This window comes from Strix uralensis, chromosome 1 (genome assembly GCF_047716275.1).
Source record: "Strix uralensis isolate ZFMK-TIS-50842 chromosome 1, bStrUra1, whole genome shotgun sequence".
Lineage (NCBI taxonomy): Eukaryota > Metazoa > Chordata > Aves > Strigiformes > Strigidae > Strix > Strix uralensis.
Window position 1 is genome coordinate 164,807,503 of NC_133972.1, and position 15,375 is coordinate 164,822,877.

Here is a 15,375-nt window from a genome sequence, read left to right on the forward strand (position 1 = left end):
TAAGACAAACTTCAGATCAGACAGACCTTTAAACCACCTTCATAAGCCTAATATTTAAACAATGGATGCTTTGTATACCACAGGGAAAATGGACTATTAACACCATTTAAAGATGCTGCCCAGTTATTTTTCATCCAAAAAGTGAATTCTCTTTTTGAGGTAGGACAAAACAGCCATAAATAATGGAATTGGATTTTTAACTGGAAAGACTTCAAGTCAGGAAATTATTTAAAATTACATTCCAAAAGAAGAGATATATATAACACCATCAATCACTTGAGAATGATGCCCAAGTGATGTCTCGCATTTGTATTTTTCTTCTTAACTTCCAATTAACAATCAAACACAGCGAGTGTGTAATAACACCCTTTAGAGATAACCTCTGCAAAATTATTCTGTTTTTTTGAAAAAAACTGAAAGCATCTCTAAAATTATCAGGATCATGCAGTTGTTGTATTGTGCTTTATTTTGGGAAAACTAAAAAATTAAGAAAGTTTGGAACTCCTCACCAGGTTCTTCAGCAGCGTTGATAATTCTTTAGTAAGCGTGGAAAATTTTACAAAAGCTGTGCCAAGATCTGGATTATCCCGACTTAAAAAATTACTTCCAAATTTATCTAGCACTTGTGCATAGTTTTCTTCATTTTGAACATGATCTGCAAAGAGAAATTAAAAGTCAGAAAGTTTTTCTTGTGGGCTATTTTAAGCTTATGTATTGCAATATAGTGACAAACCAACCAGCAAACAGTACTTTCAAGAAAGCCACCAGTTAATGCATTTACACTGAAAATTACAATAAATTTAGAATTAAAAGAACTATTTAGCAATAGACATATATATGCTTCTTTTAAATCAGCAACCTGAATTTGTAACATCAATGAAAAAAGCTCTGTAGTTATTAATAAAGTAATAAGATCAATAAAAGGTCAAACAACCTTTTTAAACAACTTTTTTAAAATTGTAATGTAGAACACTTTTAAAGAACAAAAAAAAGTCAACAGTATCAGATATAAAACTAAAGGAGACCAAGTCTGAATCTGACTGCAAGTTTAAAATAAGAAACATGTCTTACTGTTAAAGATTCCCTTTTCACCTGCTTTGTAAAACTGAGCTACCCCACTGAATGGAATGTATATTGATACGTAGCCAAAGACTTTTTTCAATATATTTAATAGTAAACTGGACATATAGAGAGATCCAGAACCAAGAAGATGAAATTGAAGACAGTGAAAGTGAGCAAAACCCTTAACTCAAGGATGAAGCAAATTCTGAATTACAGACCACTATGCCTGAAATGTGTTTCCTGCTTCTATTACTTTCCTTTCTGGCATCTACTTGCACATTTTTTTGTTAGTTCTATTTTAGCATCTTCAAATAGAACATTTGCTACTACAGCCCTTTGGGACACACTTTATCACCTCCATCTCTCTTAGAGGAATATTGTTGGTATTAATCAAATCAACATTTCACTTTAATGAGTTTCCTGGTCTTACTGTGTTTCTTTCTGTAAGCCACAAACACAAAACCACAGAGCTATTCCAAGTAGAACAAGTCCTGTGCAATGAAAGGAGGGAAAAGAGAGAACAGTTGCCAATAGGTACCATGTTTTTCCCCAGAAGACCTACAAGTTTTATATTCTTCAAGTTTTCATATTGACTGGGAGCATTTGAATTACAAGGGGGAGGGGGGGGGAACTGAAAAGAAGAAGAAAAAAAAAATATTTTAAAAACCAAGGTAAGTTTCAAACAAGGCTGGTGGATAATGTCCCACAATGCATGAGTTCATTTTGACACCAAGAACTGATGAAGAGTTAAACAATAACGCTTCTTAGGCATTACAAGTACTCAAACCAACAGTGCACTAAAGCTCCAACAAAAAGCAATAAAGACAACAAAAAAACCCCCACAACTCCTATTTACCAAAAACAAACCCCACACATCAGACAAGTTACATTCTAAAAATCAGACATTAACACTGAGGTTTTCAAAACGCCAGATATTTAATCATATGTTAATATGGAGTTGTAATTCAAACAGTATGTTTTTAATAAAACTGTTCCAAAAGCATGCGGTTTTAATCAAATAGCTTAGCATTAAAACCAAGGAAACCACTATATAATAATAAAATATGAGTTTTGTTTTGAAGTAAAAGCCGTCGCATAAATATACACAGAAGACTTTATCTAAGGAGGAGTTTTGGCTTATGCTAAAGAAGCTGAAACGTACCCAACTGTGCTGAGGGAAAAGGAAGGATAATGGAACAAGGTTGGAAAGAAGTCTGTTAGATCACAGAACCCCTGTCCTTGCCTGTGTGGCACTTCTAATCCCACGGTATTTCCTAGCATTTTGATTTTAAGCACTGTGTGTTTTAATAAGGCATTTTCAAAAATAGTTTTGTAAAGAGACTGAAAAAGAGCTGAAGACGACCATTTCCTTTATCTATGGAAAGGCAAAAGAAATCACTGGTCAGAAAGAGGAAGCAGGAAGCAGATCATTGTCCTAGAACAATATATAGGAAATTCTCAAGAATCCCAGATCACAGATCCCCTAAATCTAGAAATGAGGCTTTGAATAGGAATACTTCTGTAACTACTACACATAATTCAAGTACTGTGCAAGAATAATAGATTTTCAATTTTTACCTAAGTATCAATGTAAATCTTGTAAAAGAAATATTTTCTTTTGAAGAGGTAAGGTAGTTCCCTATTTCACATTAAAGGCACGCAGATGAAAAATTAAATCTGCAACATAGCCTGTGCTAAAATGCAACACATGAAAACCAACACGCTCAGAGCAAAGAACATGCTTTAATCTCCCTGTAAATGCCTCATGCAAACACAGAAATTACTTCCTAGTGTCCTAACAGAATCTCCTTTGCATGAAAAAACCTATAATGTGCAAGACGTTGTTTACTTCCTTAGATACAAGTACTGCAGGAAGGACTTAAATAACCCCAGAGAGTGAGACACGAACACTGACAGCAATACATACAAAGGGTAACGTTTGCCTTCTAGAACTGTCTCATGTCCTCTCAACATCATAAACAAAGCTCAGTACTGTGATGAAAATAGAACAGCTTCCCCAGACAGACATCCTCCTCCTTCAGCAGCTCCCTGAGAGGTGCCAGAATGACGGATGATTGAGGGTGGGCTCTGTACCCACTGACAAAGGCAGCTCTCTTTGACGGGGGCTATGGGCAGGGAAAGGGGCCTCAGAAATCATCCCCTCCCCGATGGGATCTGGCAAGGCAGCCAGTACCTGAGCCCATGTTGAGGACCTCACTACAGAATGGCAGATGTAGTATAAAGCAATATACTGGACCAGATTACAGCAGTGAGATTTTCTGATCTGAAAAGCTATTTAGTCTACAGAAGAGGAAGCTGAGGGGAGACCTCATCGCCCTCTACAACTACCTGAAAGGAGGGTGCAGAGAGCTGGGGATGAGTCTCTTTAACCAAGTAATAAGCGACAGGACAAGAGGTAATGGCCTCAAGTTGTGCCAGGGAAGGTTTAGACTGGATATTAGGAAGCATTTCTTTACAGAACGGGTTGTTAGGTGTTGGAATGGGCTGCCCAGGGAGGTGGGGAGTCCCCATCCCTGGAGGTGTTTAAGAGTCGGTTGACATAGTGCTTAGGGATATGGTGAGTTGCGAACTGTCAGTGTTAGGTTAAGGGTTGGACTGGATGTTCTTCAAGGTCTTTTCCAACCTAGACGATTCTATGATTCTATAGGCATATACTCTTCTCCATAATCCACCCCTTCAACTCCAAGAAACACTCAGCACAGAATTTACCTTTGTTTTGAGAAAACCCTGGTAGGGCACAGTGCACAGCAGTGTTGTGGCATACCTTACTTCCACGCTATAATGTGTATATTGAGGATTATGTGCTAAGAGGAAATAATACAAACACATCTGGAGATGCAGATCCAAACAAGTGAGGAAGGAATGACAGCCACAGAGGCTTACAGCAGCCTTTTGCCACACAGTACTCACCAGAAGCAGAGCATAACGCTTGCTCAGCACCTAGCACTGCGGAGGCTCAGGCTTAAGGACTCCCGGGGCTGAATCCCACCTTGTTCTGCTGCCCCAGGCAGTCACCTGAAGTTGTCTATGACTAAAGTCGCCTTGTGATAAACTTTTCCCAGGACGAAGAAAATTTAAATCAGATTTCCAAGGCATACAAAGAATTTGTACTCTTTCATTGAAACCTACAACATTAAGTACTATGTTTACTTCCCATTCAAAAGTTACCAGAATTACTGCTTCTGAACCCAGTGAAAATCATGTCGACTTGTGTATATTAAGGAAACTAAAGAACAAATACTGTGAAGAGAGGTTAAAGAACCACCTTTATAGACTGGAGCTAGAAAACACATCACTAAAATTAAAGTCTTACATTTCCTTTGTCTAAACCCATTTTGTTCAGATATATTACCCTGCAAACACTGAAGAACAACAACAACAAAGTTAAATAATTTACAGAAGAAAAATGCACAAACACAACTCCTTCCTATCACTGATTATACTTAAATTACACCCAAAGAAACATAAAGGATGTTTAAATTTCTGATAATTACTTCTGCATATCTGGTTAAGTCCAAAAAAAAGAATCATAATTCAGAACCCTGATCAACTTGAAACTATTTTTATGTTGCACTTATAAAACAGCTTTGTTCCACGGGTAGCCAGAGGAAAAATAACCAAGGTCAGAGCCAAGTTGCATGTATGAATGGAAAAACATACACATGAAAAAAGATTCAGAAAGATTTTAGAAAAAGCAAGAAAGCAGGCAAGGTTAAAAAGGATGGCAAAAAAGTTATTTGAAATAAGAAAGCATCCTTTCTCATTTCATCCTTCACACACCTGAAATCTAATGAAAAAATAATAGGAAAGAAAAAAATATTTGACCACCATATTCCTATCTGGACTTGATAACAATAATGCCTTCTGGACTGAGATTGCTGAAGGGAAAAGTAATAAAAGCCTCTTTCAAAGACTTCCAGAGCAAGGAACATCTCAGTGAGTCAGCAGGGTTCTCTAGATCATCACAGTATAAGAGCACTGAGAGATAAGACAGCCCAGAAAGGCAGATGACTTCTTTTTACATCTGTGTTCATTGCTGATGTGCTTGAAGAAGTTCTCATGCAGAATTTTCTTTCAACTCTGCTTCAGAGGGTTTATACCTAATCTAAGTGCTAAGAGTAGAATTCGTAACAGCTCACAAAATGAGCAACGTCAAGTCGCTTAGACCCATGTACAGAAAAATAATAGGCAAACTATATAGCTGTAAAGTAAAGCCTCTTATTTATAACAGCCTCAATACCACAGGAAGAATGAGAAGGAAATATAATAGCTATTTTTAATAAGAACTCCAGAGAGAACTGAGAATTCACACATGCACCAGCAGAGCAGTAACGCTGATATATTTCTCATACAATCTGTAGAAACTACAGTGAAGAACAGAATAGGTGGACATGTGGATAAATACAAAATGCTGAACACTGTTTTTATAAAAAGAAATTTTGACTTACCAAAACTCCCCCCTCCAGGGGGTCAACAAGCATATAGGGAGTGGAAATCCACATTAATTGATCTGTTTGGATTTCTGAGAAGGTCTGTCCCTCACCAAAACACTAAAAGGAACTAATCAAACTAAGAGGGATGAGCCTCACACAGAGGAAAGGCAGGTCAAAAAGGATATGTAGGGGAAAGGAAAGAATAAAGAGTTAATTTTCTCAGCAGGAGGTCACCAGTGAAGTCCTGTATGAAACAGCGATAAGGCCCAGATCATTTAACAACATACGAGTTAGGAAATAAGATTCATAGTGATAAACTCTGTTTTTTTCCCCATACAATACTATAAATTACTCTGGGAAACAGAAACAAAAACTGCCTCCAAAGGTGAGATAAATCTATCCTAACACAGATTTTTACAATGATACCATATTAGAGCTTGGGGTCTACCCTTCCCCTTACATTCAGCATAGAAAAAGTTACAGCTCAGCTCATCCTAATGTAAATGAAGGAGGAAGTCATACGTATCTCACCCTACAAATCTCTACATAAACCCATTAAATGTGCACAGCATCTATGGCAACAGGCTCACATCTGGGTAGCTCCCAAGTTACATGTGGAATTCCATATTGAATGGCCTGTGCATGAAAGTGTGCATTAGGCAGCGTAACACACACGGGAAAACACTCCTAACTTTGAGAAACAATTGCGTAACTAGACATTACAAAGAAAGGTTCTTCAGTTCTATCACCTCGATGTTTAGTGCCAAGCAAAACAAAGCTGGCCATTAGAAATTATTAAGAAACACAGCATGCAATAAAACAGCATAAAAACATTGTCATAGCATGCTTAAACCCAATAATACTGTGTGCAGTTCCTGTTGTCCAAAATTCACTTGCTTTAAAAAGCAAGTTCTCAGCTTTAAAAAATTAAGTCTAAGCTGCCATTTTGGAGAAGGAGTGTAAGAATGATTAAATGTGACGGTTTCTGTAAAAAAAATAAACAAAAAAACCCACCCTCAAAAACCCCTAGGGCTGCTGAGTTCGGAAGAGAGATATTGTGGGTGACTGTGGAAACAACTCAATACAGAAAACTATTTCAAGAGATAGAATTGGAAAACACTGTGTCAAGTTTGAATTCATCCACCAAAAAGTCCTCTGGCACTACTTTAGCAAGGTTTGACACTTGAAAGCCCCCAACAAACTCTCATGCTCCAGAACATGCAAAAGTCCCTCAATTTCACCTCAAATGAATCCTTCTGGCAGGCTGGAGGCCACTGTTTTGAGACATGGACAGGGCCAGTCTCCTCCTCAGGTGTTTAAGGCCTGAAGAGCATGCATGGGACAGCTTTGCAAGGGAGCGTTTAACTAGATTGACGCAAGACTATGAATGATAAAGGTTCACATGAATTTAAATTCCTTAGATAAAATTAATTGTAAAACTCTGTTAAGAAGTATCAAGCATCACGGTGTCAGCCCTGATTCAAGCAATTCCTGGCCTTCATATCATTGTGTGCTGAGAAAGTGTTAAAAAGAAAACCTTAAAAAAAAAAATCACTCCATCTTTGCACTGTTTTTCTACTTCCTCAAGCATCTGCTGTTGATCATTGTGGGAGACCATGTGCACTGCTGGTCCAACTCAGTACCTTTGGTCTTGTGTGGATTTTAAGTTTTTATTTCTCCATTGTGCAAATTCTTTTGACTGTATTTGGGAATTATACCAAGGAACTAATGAAAAAGAGCTATTGAAAAATCTACAAGAAAACTAATTGTGCAATCTACTGCTGTTACAATTCAATCCAAATGTTATGGGAAAGCTAGTCAGAACAGATTCTCCATCAAGTTCAAGCACCATTCATGTAAGATGGGCTCCTAGTTCCAGATGCAATCTATCATGCCAGAAATAAACAGCAAGCTAGATAAGAAGGAAGTGGTGAGAAAGAGCTATCAATTTGTATGTCTCACTGGATTTCATAAACAGGACTTTCCCAAACAGTACTTTCAGATAGGGAAAAAGGGATGGGATCTTTCTAAGGGACTTCCACATTTATGTGCTAGTATGTTTTCATTTCCACAGCAGTAGATCTAAACCTAAATAAAACAAATGGGTGAGGGATGTGCACAAAAAGAAAAAAAGTATTTGGATGACATTTCAGCTGTCCTCCCAAGAGAAGAGAGTCCCTTGCGGTTCATAATTCAGCAACGAAGAGGAACAAACCAGCACACCAGAGGACTAGGGCTTTCTGAAGAATTCTGTATGAGGCATTGAATTGTGTGAATGTCACTGTTCAAATGTTACTTCAGGCAAGAAACAGAACCAAAAAAACCCCACCACAGTACAACCCAAAAAATCCTAGCTATGACTTTTGGTAGAGTATGAATTGGATTACTGAACTAAAGAGAGAAGAATTTCTATTGCCCCTGAATAATCATTTTTCACCAGTCCAGCTAGAGTTCTCAAAGGAGATTCTGAAGCAGGGGAGTCTTACAAAAACATTTCCTACTTTAGCAGCTTAAATATGTTCTCACCTTCTAGCAAACAAATCTGTAAAACAAAATTCCAATTTTGAGTCCTCATTAGAGGCTTTCTTTTGAAATACAAAAATAGTTACCTAATTCTTGCTTGAACTGATAATCAACAATGCGTTTTACAGCTGTTTTTAGTGTTTTACATGAAGTTAAACAGCAACGAAATCCACTTTCGTCACTGAAGCATAAGAAAATAGCTGGCTTACCAATCCTCTTTGTACAAGCAGGTAAAATGAGTTTTAATTCAGTCACTTTATATTTATTTTTACAAGGTTTCACATGTATAGCACATGCTTTTAGTCTTGCTCTTACTAACCCTAGTTTATCAATTACAGCATGAATTGCCCCTTGTGCACACCTTTTCGCATTATAACGTAGCCTATCACAACAGCATTCTGAAGAGGGAGCTAGAGTATTTTGGATAGTACTTTCTTTATCCAAAAGAATTCATACAAACTTGTACATTTGATACCAGATTTACTCAAAAAAGAAAAACACAGGGAAGAAAAAAATAAAAACAGCGACCTAATAATCTCTGGTCCTTTTAAAGTGCAGAGGCAGCCAATTAAAACCATTAACCAACCTTCTACTGCTTTTACTCAATGCGACTAGTTCATGATATAGTGTGGCCTACCTACAGGCATTGAAAACAGTATCACTTTTATTACAAGTCTCAAATCAAATGATAGCTAAAATCTCTAGTATCATTTATATATTTCAAAACAGGCAGAACACTTTTCATGTGTTCTGTTTTCATCAGTTTTGAAATTCAGGAAGTAGGTACTTTCAAATGGAAAAGCTGCTTGGAGCATCTGAATACTTTTAAAAGCATAAAACTAAATACACATGTACCAAATACTATTCTCACTTTGTATCAGGCTTCACAGTCTATTGAGAAAACATTAATCATCAGCTGAAGTTATAGAAAAGCTAATTAAAACATGGTGCTAGTAGAGCAATAATATTAGGGATTGGCAGAAAAGAATCTACAATACATTAAAAAACCCACACACTTCCATAAACATGAGTTAATGGGACAGCATACACAAAACACCACAAACTAAGACAACTTAGAAGCGGCTCTGCATAAGGAAAGTATTTGCTAAACTGATTATTATTGCTAGGAAATAGGAATGGGGATTTTCTAAAATCCAGTACTTATATCCACATGGTTATTGGAAGCTCCTCTAACTTACCTGCCTTTGGTACAGTTTTTAGACCTTAAGAGAAACAGAGGTAGAAGCCAGGTATACTTTATAATCTTTTTAAAACCTGATTTGTATATTGATCTGTGTTTGATCATCATTTGTTACTAAACTCAAACTGATTATCAATTCATACTCCAGACACATACCCTCTCAAAGTTATTACTGTAGCTCCAATAAAACATCAACAGTATCTCCAAACAAGAAAAATAATGATAAATCTCCACTATTTTAGGTAAGAAGGGATATACCTAATTTTTGTTGTGCATGTTATGAGGACAGAGCACGTGTTGAAGAAACAAACACATCTACCTGTAGATATTTCTTTTTATTTATTTATTTATTTATTAAACTTTTTAACAAGTTCTCATTCTTATCTCACTTAGAACTGCAATCCATAAATTCAATGTAGGACACCATCTTGTCACTGTTCTAATTGAACTGCATGAAATATTATGACAGAAGGAAAATTTACCCATGGGAATTCTCCTAGAGGCCTTTAAGAAGGTGTATGAGGGTAAAAGAATTAAGAGCACGTTAATCTGATGTATAATCAGATGCAAAGAAAGAAAACTTTTAAGTGTCAACAATCCTAAACAGATGAGCATTTCTTATGCTATACACTTCAACAAGATAAATTGCAAGACACTTCTCAAACTTGAAATCAAATGCTTAGGTTCTTTTGTAAAATTGGAAACAACGTCTTACCTTGCCCCGAATTATATATTGCTTTCACAGACTTTTTCACCTTCTGTAATGCAGTTCTGTCTTGATCCAATGCCTACAATAACAAGAAATAGGCAAACTTTACATATTTATTTAATTGATCAATAGAATACACTATAACATTTAAAAAGAAATTCACAAAATAAGTAGTTTCACAGGCTAGAAAAAACTGCAGATACAACATATTCAGCCTGCAGGAAGGTCTGAGGTCATTCAACCCCTTCAAGATGAATTAAAGAACTGAACTGAAAAATGCTCTGAAGACAGTAGAGCAGTAGTGACAGTGCTAAAAGAACACTATTTTAGTTTTGCAAAGGACAAAGCATTTATTCAAATTGTAATATATTTTGGGAAAAAAAATAGTTAGTAGATGCTTCTACTATAGCCCTATAGTTTCTACTACAACTAAGTTGCTTGTTAACTTCTATGATTTTCCCACAGTAACAGTCTTCCAGCCGTACAGATTATCATACTAACCTCTGGCACCAAACCCAACAACAGAATTTTACAAATACAGAAGATGAAAAGTAGCAAGTGAAAAGGATTAAGATCTAATTTTGTGCAACATAATGTTAAAGGAAATATTTATAATAATACTTAAATGTACATTTTCAGGATCCCATCATTCTGAATTTCAAATTTTCTGCAATAATTTCAAAATCCAGAAGAAAATGTTATTAAATAATGATGAATTTAGGACTAGATTTTTAGCTTTCTTTTTTAAGCAACAAAATCTTCTCCCTATCCACTCTCAATCTGCTGTAAGAAATCTAATTAACATGAGAAAGAACTTTATGATAAAGCAAAAAATAAAATCAAAGTGAACATTAGTCTAGATCTGTGGAATTAAGAAATGTAAAAGCTACATACAGGTACTGTGCACAGTGATCCAGTTAATTTCACTTAAGTAGGAGTTTTGGATATTCTGCATACTTAACATATTGTACATGGTACCCTGCTACCCATGCGGAACATACATAGAAATATTTAAATCATTTCCTGTATTTTTTTCCCCATTTAGATTGTAGGCAATTTCCCATGACATAAGTCATGTCAGATCAATAATCTCAAGTTTTAACGAAGCTGGTAGCGTTTGCCGTATTATATTCACATTCAAATCACTGAAGATTGGAGAACTTGTACTCAGAATTACTGGCAGGATAGCAGCCCCACTGAGCCTGTTAGCTGGTGTAGACCACGAAGTTAATGTTGCAGAGACCATGCAGTAGCATTATTATCCAAACAGCTTAGAACTTGGAGCTCCTGTGGGTCTGATATCTGAAGACTGGCAGACCAAGGCAGAATGACAGCAACTCCTACAGCAGGGTGTACCTCATCAGAGAGGGTCATCACCAGCAACACTATGAGTGAAAACTTAACCAATAAGCAGAGTTTTCAGTGTCAAAGCTGAGATGATTGAAGTATAGTGCACTGGGCATTAAGAAGCTCCAAAAAAAACCACAGCAGGAGCTCCAGGTCGACTTGAGTGTTAAGCACTGGAGATGGTCATATAGGAGGGTACTGCTCCCAGGTAAGTTCAAAATGCTGAGTGTTTCGGCATTTTATTATTATTTTTGGCATTAACATTATAGTTAAACAATACAAGAAAGTCTGTAACAGAAGAAAATGTAGTGTTTCTGTTCTTGAACTGAAAACTATTGTATTTTCAAATCACACAACCTGGTAGCTAAAGCTAGAAAGTTTGGAAACACAGAATTTATGTAAGTGCTTTCTAATACTATTTATCTCTAGTTTTCATTCGCAGCAGAATAATCGATTCAGATATTCAGAACTGCAAATATTATTATTTATTTTGCTCCCCAGTAAAATAGTAAGTTTGGCTTGACTTTCTTATTGACAGTTAAAATTTTTAAATTTAATAAAATATAAACAACTTTGTGTTCCCTTTCAAGACACTGTACAGCAGGTGATACTCTCTAAGATTACTTTGCAAATGCTGTCAAAAGTTTTTGCTTCCACCTGCATGCTATGCCAGACAATAGTTATCATACATTTCTACAGAAGTTCTCTCCATCTTCAATGACCAGAAAAAAATAATGATTCACTTGTCTATTGAGAGTTTGAACACAGGATAGAATAAGAATTTGAAACTAATATTTTGGAAAAAAAACCAAACACCAACAGTTGACATTGATGAGATTCAGAGATAAACTTTGTAGTAAATTCTAATATTGAAGCAAACTGAACACTCAGGAGGAGAAAATAAATACAACTCCAAGAAAGATAGTACTTGTTCCTTAAGATATCAAACTAGAAGACTAAGACAAACAGACTAGAAAAATGTTCCAAATTGGATTTGATATAGAATTAAATTTAATCACTAATATGGGAGCAGGAGGGAAGGAAACATTCATTATTTTAAGAGAGCAATCACTGAGCAGAACAACATACAGAGATGACATCCACCGCCTGAAGGAGCCAGTGATCTAAGTCAGAATGACATCACAGTCCAATTTTGTATTTTTATATTCACAAATACGATCTTTACATGAACTAGTTCTTCTCAGTCCAAAACTGTAAATAAAACAACTCCACACACACTTACAACCATATACCAGAGCAGACTGAGAGATGAATACCACAGCAGGAACCCAATCCTATGTAGGATTCTAGGTACACAAAAACTGATATCTAGAGGGTTTTGGGTGGTTTGGGATGGGTTTTGGTTTGTTTGTTTATATAACTGCAGGTAATTTATTTCCAAATATATTACATTCCTCTTGAATGTCTTTGGCTAGTAATTTTTAGCTGCACTCTGCTGCAAAGGAAGCTGCACTCAGTGCTCAATTCAATTATTATTCCAGAGTAATGTTACTTTTTAAGTATGTTAAAATAGACAGGAACAGCCTTGCCTTCCCCAGTTAGGTGAAAGCATGCTTTTGCAGTATCAATTAATTTTATTTTCCAGCATTTAGAATACTAAATATTTTTACACTCCATCTTGGAAAACACAAAATCTGACCTTCCAGTAAAAGTGACATACATTTATATTACTGAAAACTACAATGCCTTAGAGAACCATGGAGTCTCAGTGACAACCTCTAGGTATTCAGATGTGCTCCTTCCTACCTTCCTACATACTAAACTGTTCTTCATCATCACCCATTCCTGGAAAATGCTTCTTTCTTCATTTCTGTGATACCATCTCCCAGGGGGCCTTTTTAACTTCCCTGGGAGAATGTTTTCTTACCCTCTTATGCATTCTGAAAAGACAGATAATTTACTAAAGGTACATGCAATACAGATTTGCAACGTCCTTGGCTGAACAAAGCTTTATTCTTGAAAACGGCCATCTTGGAGACAAGCTCTATCTTTATTCAAAATAATGCAAAATCAGTGTTTACAAAAACCCCCGAGACATAGTAGTGAAGAAATGAAGAGACAAACCCCCCACCATATTTAATTTGCTTATATAAAATTAAACAATGAAAGCTCCTCGCTCCTCATACTCAGGAAATTTACTATGCATGACCTCAGACACACTCCCAGCCAAGGTTTTATATTCCAGCAGTCCCTTTTATTGAAGCTTACGCTCAAGAAGAAAACCTCCTGATCATGCAAGATCAGCTCTTCTAGCTAACCAGTTTGGAATCCCCCAGATTTAATTTCTCCCTTCTGCTAAAATTCAGCTACTTTGAACCCACCCTGCAATGTCAATCTAAATGTGAATTTGGCAGATTTTAGTACATCAAAGATAGATAGCAATCCAGAATCTAGCACTTTACACACTGTACAGTAGTATAATTTCTGGTTTAAAATTTAGTAGCTATTAAAGCAGAGCACGACCCAAAAATAGAAATACCCTTTACTGAGAAGAGATCAGGTTCTAGATGGTTGAAGAGAGGCAAAAGCAGTGTCTATCTGTGCGAACAGCAGTGCATGGCTCTGCCTCATCTCGCAGAGACACTGCCGTGTGGGTTATGGGATGTCAACATACACCTTTTCTGCGCCAGTACTGATTTGTGTGTGTGTCATGCTGGTAAAAGTGTACATGCAGCTACCCAGTGATCTACATCAGTGAAATAATCTACTAGGAGGACTCACCTTCCCTCCACCCCAAAATTAATTTGGTTTTGTTTCCTCAGGTGGACAAGTTTTCCAATTTTTATATTAGTACAAATAGCTGCCAGTAAATGTACACCTTAAGAGGGAGGGTGCTGCGAGAAGTCTTGCCTCTGCATGTGAAATGGTAGCTCTAAGTACAAATTCCTATCAGTGTGCAATGGACTGATGGAAGGTGTTGGAAGCGTGGGAAAAGCAAAACAGCAAAAAAACTGCAAAACCCACATTTCCTTAACACATGGTGCCCAGAACAAACACAGGACGGGATGGAGATCCAGTAATTTGTTTTGCCATGGCACCAAGGAGGAATGTGAAGCGAGGTGGAGGCTGCGTGGTCCCATTCTTCCGCTTTTCTCAAGAAACATTTGACATGACTATGCAGATTTATCTCCTGCTCTTCCTCTTCTCTCAAGGACTGTTTTGCAGTACTCTGCGGACCTTATCTCTCATTCTTCCTCTTTTCCCACAAAACCAGCGCACACCTTGCACCAAGGAATGTGCTGTGTGGTTACTCAAGAAACAATGGCTTGACCACAGTCCCACCCACTCACACATACACACTTATATAAATACTACCCCGAGTTTGTATCTAACTTGGAAGGACGATAATCCCATACCGAATCAGAGGGACAGATCGATGGGTTTGTGCTCCTCGCCCCCTCCCCCCAGAAGGGATGCCTTTTGGTAAGATTTGGGCCCTCAGCTACACCAAGTGATCACCCAGGAATTAAATGTATGTGATTGCAATCGGTTTTTGTGTGTAGTGCTATACAGCCAACCTGCAGTTTGTGCATTTGTCATAGGCACTCTCAAAGAATCTGCAGATGTTGCATAAGAATAAACTGTACTATTTGTGAACCTGACTGCTTCTCCTGAATGCAACCAGACCTACAGCATACGGGCTGTTCTTGCATCTGGTGTCAAGCCTATAGTTATGGCCATAATTGGCCTACCTATATAAAAGAAGTCCAGCCGTCCCTAGCCCCTCTAATCTCTAAGGACTGGCTAGAATGCAAGGGGGTTCATCTCTTACCAAATTAATTCATTAATTCATTAATTAATTCTGCAACAGAAGGTGAGCTAAATCCACAGTGCTCAAAAGGAGCCCCTGGTTTTCACGGAGCCAAGGTCACCACAGCAGCTCCTGAGCTGGATCACAGCGCAGCCAACATGAGTGCTCTGGTATGAGGAAGGAGAGACACTCCTTTCTTCAGTAGCACAGAACTGAACTAGTTTGGTGGCTTGAAATTGCGAGCTAGATTCAAAGTAGCTAACTTTTAGCAGAAAGGAAAAATTAAATCTGGGGTGACTGGGGGATT

General features: G+C 37.2%; 1 protein-coding gene across 4 annotated transcripts in view; it reads right to left on the bottom strand.

Moving 5' to 3' along the window:
• Positions 1-15,375, bottom strand: part of ASAP1 (ArfGAP with SH3 domain, ankyrin repeat and PH domain 1) — a 157,536-nt gene that overhangs the window by 67,682 nt on the left and 74,479 nt on the right. For all 4 annotated transcript variants that reach the window (XM_074887925.1, XM_074887954.1, XM_074887934.1 and 1 more), the window contains 2 exons: positions 9,956-10,028; positions 510-655 (listed from right to left, as the gene is read on the bottom strand). In XM_074887925.1, coding sequence (XP_074744026.1) covers positions 510-655; positions 9,956-10,028 — 219 coding nt within the window. The remainder of the gene's footprint in view (positions 1-509; positions 656-9,955; positions 10,029-15,375) is intronic.